The sequence below is a fragment of the Trachemys scripta genome, chromosome 3, assembly GCF_013100865.1.
Source record: "Trachemys scripta elegans isolate TJP31775 chromosome 3, CAS_Tse_1.0, whole genome shotgun sequence".
NCBI lineage: Eukaryota > Metazoa > Chordata > Testudines > Emydidae > Trachemys > Trachemys scripta.
Window position 1 is genome coordinate 57,913,641 of NC_048300.1, and position 12,554 is coordinate 57,926,194.

Consider the following 12,554-nt stretch of genomic DNA (forward strand, 5'->3'; position numbering starts at 1 on the left):
GAGTGGTCTATGCAGAATTCCCACAGACAAATGGCCTCCTGACAGAGGAGGGACGACCGGGCTCCCCCTTGCTTGTTGATGTAAAACATGGCCATTGTGTTGTCTATGAGGACTGCAACACAACAGCCTTGAATGTGCTCTCGGAATGCCTGACATGCCAGGTGCACTGCTCTGAGTTCCCGTACATTTATGTGCCGGGATAACTCTCCTGCCGACCATAGCCCTTGTGTACGAAGGTTCCCGAGGTGGGCTCCCCATCCCAAGGATTATGCATCCCGGACTAGGGAGGGCTGTTGGGCGTGAAATGGCACCCCTTCGCACACTGGTTTGGGGTCCAACCACCAGCCTAGAGAGGCTAATATCCCTGGCGGAATGGTAATCACCGTGTTCAAGCTGTCCTGACCTGGTCAGTAAACTGTTGATAGCCAGGCTTGGAGTGGACGTAGTCGTAGCCTGGCATGCCTGGTCACATATGTGCAAGAGGCCATGTGCCCCAAGAGGCATAGTCATGTTTTCACGGTGGAGGTCGGGAAGCTTTGCAGGCTGTGGACGATGTTCGCCAGGGATTGGAAGCGTGCCTCCAGCAGAAATGCCTGGGCTAGGCTTGAGTCTAAGACTGCTCCTATGAATTCTATCCTCTGGGTTGGTACCAGAGTGGATTTCGTGACATTGAGCAGGAGGCCTAATTGATTGAACATGTTCATGGTGATCTGAACATGAGACTGCACTTGATCCCTGGAGCGACCCTGAATGAGCCAGTCATCGAGATACGGGAACACTTGGATCCGTTGTCGACAAAGGGAAGCAGCCACAACAGCCAGGCACTTGGTAAAGACCCTGGGGGTTGTGGAGAGGCTGAAAGGGAAGATGGTGAATTGAAAGTCCGTTGATTGACCACAAAGTGAAGGAAGCATCTGTGCGCTGGATGGATCGCAATGTGGAAGTACACGTCCTTCATGTCGAGGGCGGCGTATCAGTTTCCAGGATCTAGGGAAGGAATAATGGTCCCTAGTGAGACCATGCAGAACTTCATCTTTCCCAGGAATTTGATGAGTCCGCGTAGGTTCAGGATGGGCCGGAGCCCGCCCTTGGCCTTGGGAGTAAAATCCCCTGCCCCTGGAGTCTCTTGGAACCTCCTCTATCGCCCCCAGATGTAGGAGTGATTGGACCTCCTGTAAAAGGAGGTGCCTGTGAGAGGAGTCCCTGAAGAGGAACGGGGAAGGGGGGGGGGAAAGCAAATTGGAGGGAGTATCCCCTTTCCACCGTGCGCAAGTCCCAACGGTCTGATGTTATGCGAGACCACGCACGGAGGAAGTGGGAGAGATGGTTTTCGAAAGGAGGGGAAGGATCCTGAGTGGAGACTGGTGCTCCGTCCTCGGGTGCACCTTCAAAAGTTCTGCTTAGGCCCTACTGATGGTTTGGGGGGGCCTTGGCCTTGACTGGCTTGGTGCCCAGTCTGCTTTCTTTTACCACCTCGGCCCATCTTCTAAAGAAGTCCTGTCTTGGCCGAGGGGGCAGGTAGGGTCTCTGAGGCTGCGGTCTGAAGGGCCTTCTCTGTGTTACCGGCGTATGCATGCCCAGCGAACGCATGATGGCACGGTTGTCCTTCAGACTCTGCAGTCTTGAGTCTGTCTTTTCAGAGAATAGGCCCTGGCCCTCGAAGGGTAGGTCCTGGAGGGTCTGTTGTAACTCTGGTGGTAAGCCAGAGACCTGCAGCCATGAGATGCGGTGCATGGCTATGCCCGAGGCTAGGGTCCTAGCTGCCGAGTCCGCCACATCCAGAGAGGCCTGTAGGGAGGTTCTGGCCACCTTCTTGCCCTCCTCTACTAGAGCCCCAAACTCCTCTCTGTACTCCTGTGGGACCAACTCTTTGAATTTAGACATAGAGAGACACGAATTATAGTCATATCGGCTCAGGAGTGCCTGCTGTTTAGCCACCCTGAGCTGCAAGCCTCTGGCCGAGTACACCTTACGCCCAAACAAGTCTAGGCGTCTAGCGTCCTTAGATTTAGGCGCAGGGGCCTGCTGACCGTGCCGTTTCTTCTCGTTGACCGAAGCCATGACAAGGGAGCACGGCTGGGGGTGAGTGTACAGGTACCCATATTCATTTGAGGGAACAAAGTATTTTCTTTCCACCCCTTTGGCCATAGGTGGAATAGAGGCTGGCAATTGCCAGATTGTCTTGGCATTGGCCTGTATTGTCCGTATGACAGGGAGGGCCACTCTGGACTGTGTCTCCGCCGACAGAATGTCTACCACCAGGTCCTTTACCTCCACCACCTCCTCAACCTGGAGGTTCATATTGAGTGCTACCCTGCGGAGCAGCTCCTGGTGGGCACAGAGGTCCATAGGAGGAGGGCCCGAAACCATGGTTCCCGCGACTGCCTCATCAGGCGAGGACGAAGAAGATACCCTAAGGGATCCAGCGTGAGGTCCTCTTGTGGGGGATCTTGTTGTTCCCGGTCCGTCACGCTAGTGGCGTGGGCCTGTAATGGCAGTGGAGCCGTTGCCTCAGAACCCCTGGGGTGGGGGTGGGAGGAAGATACCGTGGCTCTGAAGGGGCGGAACGGGAGGCCCCCGAAGGAACCCCTTGGGCCTGATGGTATGCCCAGGGGGTCCAAAAGGACCACTGTGGGGGTTCCTGCCCTGGGTCCTGGCCTTCTTTCGGCCACTGGCCTGCATCGCCCTCAGCCTGGTCCTGGGCGTGATAGCCACCTTGTGAGCGAGACGACGCAGAGGCTGAGCAAGACGGCCAAGGCAGTGCCGTACTTGATGGTGCCGAGTGTCCTGGTGCCGTATGGTGCCGTGGTGCCGGGGACCGGTGGCGTGATGCAGGGCGGTACCGAGACAGTGAACGGTGCCTGCGCTCGTATCGGTACCGGGAACCTGATCTGGATCTCGACGGCAACCTCCGGCGAGATCAGCCCTGGGATTGGCTCCGGGACAAGCGCCACTCTGACCGGTACAGGGAGTGGTGCCGAGAGTCCAATCGGTACCGGCCGTAATGCGAATCGGACCTCCGCGAGCCGGAGCGGCGCCGCGAGTACGACTGGTGCCGAGAGCGAGATGGGTGCCAGGACTGCGAGCAACGCCGTGAAGGGTGCCAGGACCATGATTGGGACCAGGACCGGTGCTGTCCTGCTTCTCCTGACAACGGCAGTCGCATCAGGGACAGTTTCCCCTTTGACAGCACCGTCCGCACCGTAGGTGCTGCTGGCTGCAGAGGAGTTGACTCTGTGAGCGTGATCAAGTCCCGTTGAAAAGGTCTCCGATGTAGAGGGCAGTCTCAGCTCGACCGCGGTGTGCACCGGGGAGCTTACATGCACCAGACTTGATGGCCCTGGTGGCGCCGGAGTAGACGGTGCAGGAGCCGTTACTTGTCCTATGTGCTTCGGCAATGGATGCGGCTCCAACTGCAGTGCGGGCAGCGTTGGTGGCTGTCGAACCGACAAACAAGAAGTGGCCTGGACCTGCTTGGGCTGCTTCTTCTTCTGACTCGGCGATAGGGACCGGTGCCGTGGTGGTGGGGGCGCCAGGGAGGTCTGACGTGAGTCTTTAGTAGAGTCCGAACTAGGTGCCGGACCAGTCGGTGCTGCCGGGGCACTCCGCACCGAAGACGACAGGGCTAAGTGCTGCCTCCATAAGGAGCTGTTTCAGTCTAGAGTCCCACTCCTTTCTGGTCCTTGGCTTGAACACTTTGCAAATGCGGCACTTATCCACTTGGTGGGATTCCCCCAGACACCTTAGGCAGGAATCATGGGGGTCTCCTGTAGGCATCGGCTTCAGGCAAGCCGAGCAGGATTTGAAACCCAGGGACCCACCAGGACAGGGGAGAGGGGAGAAGGCCCCGCTCCCCCTCAGTGAGTAATCTAAATCTAACTACACTAAGTAACTACTAACAACTATTAACAACTATTAATCACTAATCAGAACTATTAACAGGTACTAATGCTAGGGAAGGTGGAGATCAGCTAAGCTGTGCTCCACAGTTCCAACGACCGTCACGGGCGGTAAGAAGGAACTGAGGGGGCTTTGGGTCGGCAGGAGCATATATCTGGCGCCATAAGGATGCCACTCCAGGGGGCGCCATAGCCGACCCACTGAGTGTTGCTAGGGTAAAAATCTTCCGACAATCGTGCACGCAGCGCACGCACAGCTAATTGGAATCGATATGAGCAAGCACTCGAAAAAGAACTTCTAGTGCACTACAGCAGTGTCCACACAGGTTTTTACTGCACTGCAAGCTAATGCAATGTACATTCACACCCTGGTTTGCTGTGCAGTAACATCCTGTGTAGACAAGCTATAAGACAGAGTAGGTATCTATCAGAAATACTTAAAATTATAGAATGAATAACATCATGGATTGGAAGGAAGATAACTAACAAGCAATGTAAATATTGAGAACATATTACTATTGCACTCCCTAAAAGAATGATATTCAGCACCGCAGTATTTATTTAAAGTATTAATTACTTTCTCCATCTCTATGAGAAAGTTTCAGGGACAACTAATGGTAAGGCAGGTTTAATAAAACAGTTTTATAGAATAAAATCCCCAAAGTTATATTTCCTTTTTATGATGAGAATGAATAATTATGTTCATACCCAGTTTAAGTTTCCTCGCCAAGGCATCAATCTGAATAGTTGGGTCAGACCCCATAGACAAGAAACAGATAAGGGGTGTTCGTGTATCGCTTTCTTCCCAAGTCTTCTCTAAATTTAAAATGACTGGTTCTGTATATTTCTCTTCCAGAGAATCAGCAATATACTTTCTGGCTTGGGAAAGGGTGCGATCTGGGCACCAAGACCTGGAAATACAGATATGTAGTGAGTTACAAATTCAGTATTTTTTTCTTTTCTTTTATTTCATTTCATTTCAAGGCTATGGAGGGAAATTTGAGACTGTGAGGTTATATACGAGACAAAACATGTTAAGGAAATATTGACAATAAAATAACTTAAAATATTCTATTCCAAAACATTTTTAACTATTTGTTTTTAATAGACCTTAAAAATGGGTTAAGTTTGCAAACCCAGCCACAGAGGAGTCATTAGTAAAAAAAAATTTTAAACCCCCCCACAATTGAACTTGCGTTTACAATTTCCTCAATGTCCAAGTGGAACAAGAAATATGATACACTAGAGCACTGCTCTGTTCATAGTAAACAGACTAGATACACTGAAGCCATATTACTACACGCTATATCAGTTGGATTGGTTCAGTTATGAAATTAAAGCTGTGTCAAGAACTGGCTAATAATGAGAAATGTAACTTAATTGTGTAGAGACTCATACTACATAATATATAATACCACCCAATCAGGGTCAGCTCCAGGGTTTTGGCTGCCCCAAGCAGCCAAAAAAAAAAAAAAAAGCCACGATTGCGATCTTCGGCGGCAATTCAGAGGAAGATCCTTCGCTCCGAGCCAGAGTGAGGGACCGTCCGCCGAATTGCCGCCGAATAGCTGGACGTGCCACCCCTCTCCGGAGTGGCCGCCCCAAGCACCTGCTTGCCAGGCTGGTGCCTGGAGCCGGCCCTGCACCCAATGTATAAATTTTTATACAGGGCACAGCTGGCAGTACTGCTTACACTTATAGTTGTCCAACACTTTCCATTGTAAGACCCTGTTTTCAGTTGCTCATAACTTTGCACATTTTAACTGTTTGGACTGAAATTTTCCATTCTGGGTACCGGCCTCAGGCTGGTTTTTTTTTGAAAGTTTCAGCAAAAACAGTTCAGCCATGTTCAAGAACACAATTAGGGGAAAATAAGTTGTTTTGCTCATATTAAAACAAATCTTAAAATTGTTTGAGAAACTGAAGTGCCTTCATGCTTTGACATTTAGTAGAGCAGCTTCCATTTATGCCAAAGGGGTGCTTTTTACTGTTCTCACAAAAAAAGCATCCTAATCTGGCCAAGTTACAGTAAATCTCAGAGTTATGGACACCAGAGTTACAAATTGACTGGTCAATCACACACCTCATTTGGAACCGGAAGTACGCAGTCAGGCAGCAGCAGAGACAAAAAACGAAAAAAGCACATACAGTACAGTACTGTGTTAAATGTAAACTACTAAAAAATAAAGGGAATGTTTAAAAAAAAGATTTGACAAGGTAAGGAAACTGTTTCTGTGCTTGTTTCATTTAAATTAAGGTGGTTAAAAGCAGCATTTTTCTTCTGCATAGTAATGTTTCAAAGCTGTATTAAGTCAATGTTCAGTTGTAAACTTTTGAAAGAACAACCATAATGTTTTGTTCAGAGTTACGAACATTTCAGAGTTACAAACAACTTCCATTCCCAATGTGTTCATAACTCTGAGGGTCTACTGTATAAGCCTTTGAAAAAAAGTTTGCTTATGCTCAATAGGGACTTGTTAGAGTTTGTTGCCTGTGCAACTTTAATTTGGCCTCTTGTGCACATGCATTATGATACAGTCTTCAATTAGATGATCACATACTATTTTTCCACAGCACCCCTGCCTCCTTCACCACACAGGATGGACTTTCTCTGGGGGTGAATAGAGGTCGTGTAATTAATGACGTTGTTTATAAGATCCCTGCCCCATCTGCTGCAAAAGTTGGAAGGCATGTATTGAATGAGGCAGTGGATTATATGTAGAGAAAGGATGAATTCATTGTTAAAGCACCTGAAATACTGCCCCGGAGAAATGGATACTATTCCTCCCTTAGCCACGGAACTCTGATGTACTACAAGACAAGTCACTTAATCCAAACTTTTCACAGGTGGTCAGTAAATGTAAGTTCATTTTCTGGGTGCCCAACTTGAGCACAAGTGCTGAATACTCCCAGCTATAACTGATGCCAATGGGAGTGGTGCTTTGAATAAATAAAGTAGTATATAAAACTTAACAGAATTGGTCACTGAATCCTTCTTTTACTACCACTGTACCTTTCATTTTTTGAGTTGAGTTGCAGTCTTTCTTTTTTAATAGGACGCATACAAATTAATTATTTTAGAAAAACCAGATTTAAAAAAATTAAATCAGTTTTTTAATTTAAATTAAATATGGTTTTATTTTTAAAAACTAAACATACTTAAAATTAAATTTGAAATTGACAAACTATATTAAGGCCTAAACTTATTCTAATATATTAAAATAATTTAAATTAAAATAAAATACTATTAACCAGTACATATTTGCTGCCCAGTTTTAAAGGACCTGGAACCAGTTTGCTGAAGAGCTAAAACCAGCTTTTGTCAACAATAGCCTCTTCTGCAGGTGCAGAGAGTATTTTTTTTTTCATTCAATTTATTCAGCTAGTTCTGTTCAATAATTAGTTCATTCAAAGTTACAAAACCAATTTGGAGTTGAAAAAAAAAACTCAGGAAAGCTTATTTTCCTCTTTCAATCAATGAATCACACTAGGTGTGAGAGGTTGAGATCTACTGTTCTCCTAAAATCTTGAAGGACATGATGACCAGAAACAATTAATTAACAACAGATAATTCTTCCTTTGTTTAATAAATCAGTTAATTTTAAATGTAAAACATGTTTTGATAAATGTTTAGATAAAGTTTTTTCTTGTGAATCCAGCACTTTTAAAGTAGTTTTATAGACTAAAAACAATTAAAACGCTGTTTTTGTGCATTTTAATTTAATTTAATTTTCCATCCAAATAGCTCTTGAAACAGAATACAAATAAAATTTGGTAAATACGAAGTCCACCATTCACCATTCTCTACCATAATAAAAATGTAAAAATTAAGAATCTAAAATGTAAACATTAAGATCCTAATTGCTTAAATAGATGTGTACACATATATTGTATCCCCTTGGTTATCAAAAGAAGGACTAAAATTTAATGTAAATGCTGTGTTTATTTGCATATAACATGTTCTAATACCTACCAACTAATGAGATCAACCTTTCTTTAGAAAAATAACTAAAAAATACAAATATAAAACATGATTAAAATTGATGATTTATATCAAGATTTTCTGCTTGCTGATTTAAATCATGATTAAAATTGGTGATTTCCATTACTTTGATTTAAAGCAATCCACCCTATTTTTAGGGGAAGGGGGTGTTTTGTTTTGTTTTTGCATTGGCAGTTTTGATTAATCAATGTAGTCACATAATGGGATTTTTAATAACCCCATCTCTTTTTAAAAACAAAAAACCCTTCATTTTTGAAAATTAGTTATTTTGAAAACAAAAAATGAAAATAAAAATTATGATAATTTCCACACAAAAAAATAAAAAAAAATTCATTTTGAAAATATATAGAATGAAAATGATTTTAACATTTTCAATAATTTTTGGAGGGAGGTTTCTAGAGTTCTCTTCCTATTGCTGTTTAGCATGATGATCCTTCCTTAATATTTAAGGCAAAGTTGAAGAAAATAGTTTTCCAGAAAATACCTAACTACATACTAGATGATTCCAAACATAAAGAGTTTCCTTTTTCAGTGAGTGAATCTTAATAGTTAAATATTACTGCATATCATATATAGAAACTTTATACAGTGCAGATACTATTAATTACAGCACAATGATACACTTTGATATTTACTGCAATAAGTAACTTGTCTCAGTAATGAACAGTGCTCCAAAACCTATGATGATTCTCACCTGATAAGCAAAAGTTTGCGACAAGTATCTAGTGAGTCATTGTATCCATCAGGAATAACTTCTTCTTCAGGAGCATCTTTATCAAACCAACTTTTCCACCCCTTCTCATTGCGGGATATCTAAATTTATTACATGAATAAACACATAAATAAACTTTGCTCATAAGAAAATGTACACAGTCATTTTAGAAAGTTATGTTTTAATAATATCCTTCATACTATTATGCTAAGCAGAATATATGTCACATCATGGGGAGATTCTGTAGCATTTCTGGAGATATATGTTTTGTGATATTAAGATGTTGGTGACAGATCTGTTTGAGCATCCCCTGACTGACCATCCACCAAACTGCTGTGAGGGGAATACAAGCCTCTGGATCCCTGGATCACTAGATGTTTTAAACCTACAAGGCATGAATGGAATCCAGTCACTACCCCTCGCTTGGGGACCCTAGCCACATTCTTGGGGCACAGACCCTTTATCTATCACCCCAGGGTGAGAACTGGAATTTGCTGTCCAGCTGCCTAGCCCCTGGATGCAATGGTGATCCTTTGGAGTCTCCCATATTTAAACACACCCTCTCACAGAACTCCATCTCAAGATGTGAATTTTCTTGTTTATTGTTTTACTGTCTCAGGAGACTTTTGTAGTAACTGTGAAGCAGATAACACATACACACTTTGCACAGGATTTTAACATAATTCTCTTTTACTTAATCATATAAAGCACAAAAGAATACAGAACATTTAGAAAACACTAAACATCTTAACTGCGGTGCCCTTCACTAGCTCATCCTTCCCTGGAGAGTCCTTGGGAGAGCATCTTGGCTCAGGAAGGAAGGCAGAGTCCCTGTGTTATGTAGGCCCCTATATGCTGCAATGCTTCTCTCTCCTCTTGAATTAGAGACAAAAGGGCCAAAACCTCCAATGCTCCCTGTTCGTGTGTATCTCCCTAGTTGATGTGCCTCCTTTTTTTTTTTTTTTTGTAATGGAGATATCCCATCTCCTAGAACTGGAAGGGACCTTGAAAGGTCATTGAGTCCAGCCCCCTGCCTTCACTAGCAGGTCCAAGTACTGATTTTGCCCCAGATCCCCAAGTGGCCCCCTCAAGGATTGAACTCACAACTCTGGGTTTAGCAGGCCAATGCTCAAACCACTGAGCTATCCCTCCCCAGTTAAGAGTCATAACTGCTCATGATAATTTCATAATGTCAACCAGAATTCATAAATTGTATAGACAGATTCCCAAATCGTATACTGTAATATTCATGGATTGCAGGGCTAGAAAGAACCACTGTGATAATCTAATATTAAGATATTACAATAAAATTTTGTGATATTAAGGTATAGTCTCCAAATAATTTGCCTTAGAATAGATTACTACCCAAACAGAGAATTATAGTCTATGTAGGAAGCTAGTAAGTTCATCTGTTTGGCAGGATGATTCTACAGGCATGCAGGAAGAAGAGTTTTATAATTGATACGTCTCTCTTAATAATAAAGTACTAAGAGATAATAGCTAAAATGGTCACATGTGCCACTTTGGGCCAAATGGTCAAAGATGCCCAAGTCAAAAATAACAGCTGATGCTAACCTACAGCCATCATATTATGCAGCTTTTGAAATGCCAACTGAGAATAAGTCTGACCAATTGAGAATAAGTCTGACCAGCAGAGTGATCAGACCTCTCCTAGAATATCTGTCAAGAGATATGAAAGCTATAGTGAGACCACAATGATGGTCTCTATATAAAAACTTAAAAAACAGAGGCAGAATTGGGACCTGAATGAAGTGATTGAAGGTATGTCTATACTGCACGCTTCTTTTGGCACTGTGTTGTGTACATTTGCACATAGCCCCCCTCACATGGGTATAAATAGCAGTGTAGCCAGTGAGGCACGGCTTAGGCAAATAGAGTAAAGACACGCCTGAAGGGTGTGGGAATGTACACAAGTGCATACCCTACAGGGCTCTCTACTCAGCTAAGCCATGCCTCCCTGTCTACATTGCTATTTTTAGCAGTATAGTGTCCTGCTCCTTCCTTGCTGCTGGAGTCTTTCCCAATGCAGGAAAAGACTCAGGCAGTGAGAGGCAGTGGGGAAAAGCTCCGTCAACTGCCCACTACGAGAGCCCTGTCCCACCACATGGAAAGACAGCAGTAGCGGGGAAAAGGTCTGGTAGGGGTGGGGGGAAATCCCCGCTGCATCCCAGCTCCCAGAGTCTTTTCTCAATGTAGTGAAAGGCTCCAGCAGCAGGGATCTGATGAAGTCTTTCCCCCTGCTGTAGTCTTTCATGGACATGTGCACACAGCTTGCTTTTCACTGCATCATGTAGCTACATATATACTGATACTGGTGTGTAGTGTAGACGTAGCATGAGAAGTAAAGTCTTCTACAGCAAAGATTCTTAGATCAATGCAGGGGAAAGAAGAGGCATGCTAAGACTTGTATATATACTGTATATTAAGAAAGGTCTGGTTGGCTCACTAGGCCTTGGACAGTCTCAAACTTCAGAAGTACTATATCTCCATGAGGCTGGGGGAGCACAGCTTGCTCACTCACAACTCATACAGACAGGAGGAGTGAGGAGCAAATGTGCATAACTCTTCTCCTTATAGGGGTCCCTCTCAATCCAGCATTGCCTGGAACTAGAAGTTTAACAACAGCTCAGAAATAGCTGTATGTGGAATCTTAGCCTAACTACCAAGTAAATCAGAGAAATGCAGATCTTATAACCAAATAATTGAACTCTGAATTAATCTCTCTCTGTTTGTAATATTAAATATTTGTTTCTCAGCCACATCTAGAAGTAGCAGTAGTGGGGAAAGGATCCCTGCATCCCCTCATCTTGAACTATAGGGCTGGACATCCCCACTAATGGCACCAGACACTATCCTGCCTCAGCATGACATTCTGGGCATGAAGCAAGCCTTCTAGGCACAGCAGGTACTTTCCCAGAAACAAATGTTAGCAGTAGCACCCGGACAGGGAAAGGTCCCCATCTCCACCTCAGATCTTCACAGCCTGAAGACATCAGCGAAGATAGCAGACTGTTTTCTAAAATTTGAATTCTCTACAACATTTTCTGTTTGCCCTAACAACCTTCCACATCTCCCTATAGTCCCTTCACTGCTAGATTCATACTTCTTGCCTCCATGCTCCCCTTCCTTCCTCTTCCTCTCTTCTTCTTTCCTCTGACATTCATCCCTTATGTCCCTCCTTCCATTACTTTCTTTACCCCTAATCCCTTGTTCCTATACCCTCTCACTCCATCTTTATACCGCATATACAAAAATATTAAAAATAAATAAAAATAAATGAATATTTTTTGAAAAAGGAAAGACATAGAATCAATGTGCCCATCACCATTCATATCACTTTACTTCTATGTTGGGCCCCCTTTCCCCAGCCCTCTTCTATTTTTGTCTTTTTAGAAGATAAGTTCTTCAGGGTAGTGATCATGTCTTAGGGGGTCTATACAGCATCTACGACAATGGGACCCCAATCCTGATTGGGACCCTTGGATATTAATACAAGAAAGATAAATAAGTGTAACGACAACAACAACACCTGATTCATAATTTCTGCAAATTGTGGAAGTTTGCTCAGTTCCACCAGATTCAGCCATGTCATGTCAAGAATCCACCGGAATGGTTTGGGAGGGCAAGCTTTTAGATCCAGCGCTGCACCTCCTGGAACAAAATATTGTTGTGATGAAATACACATGAATCATGCTTGATATTTCTGTTCCATTGTGCTGAAATACTATAGGAATGCCAGTAACAATACAAGCTATGCTTTAGAACTCAGAGAATTATTATGGCAGTGGAGGAGGAAAAAAGGGATAGAGAATTTTTCTGCTCACATCTTCATCTTCTCTGAGGCCTGGTCTACACTAGGAGGTTATGTCGAATTTAGCAGCATTAACTCAAATTAACCCTGCACCCGTCCACACAACGA

General features: G+C 44.0%; 1 protein-coding gene across 1 annotated transcript in view; it reads right to left on the reverse strand.

The window, feature by feature from the left end:
- DNAH8 (dynein axonemal heavy chain 8) overlaps positions 1–12,554 on the reverse strand; it is a 585,957-nt gene that overhangs the window by 52,888 nt on the left and 520,515 nt on the right. Inside the window, exons 80-82 of the mRNA XM_034764627.1 lie at positions 12,165–12,286; positions 8,597–8,715; positions 4,608–4,810 (exon numbers count right to left, since the gene is read on the reverse strand). Of these exons, the coding sequence (XP_034620518.1) occupies positions 4,608–4,810; positions 8,597–8,715; positions 12,165–12,286 (444 nt within the window). The remainder of the gene's footprint in view (positions 1–4,607; positions 4,811–8,596; positions 8,716–12,164; positions 12,287–12,554) is intronic.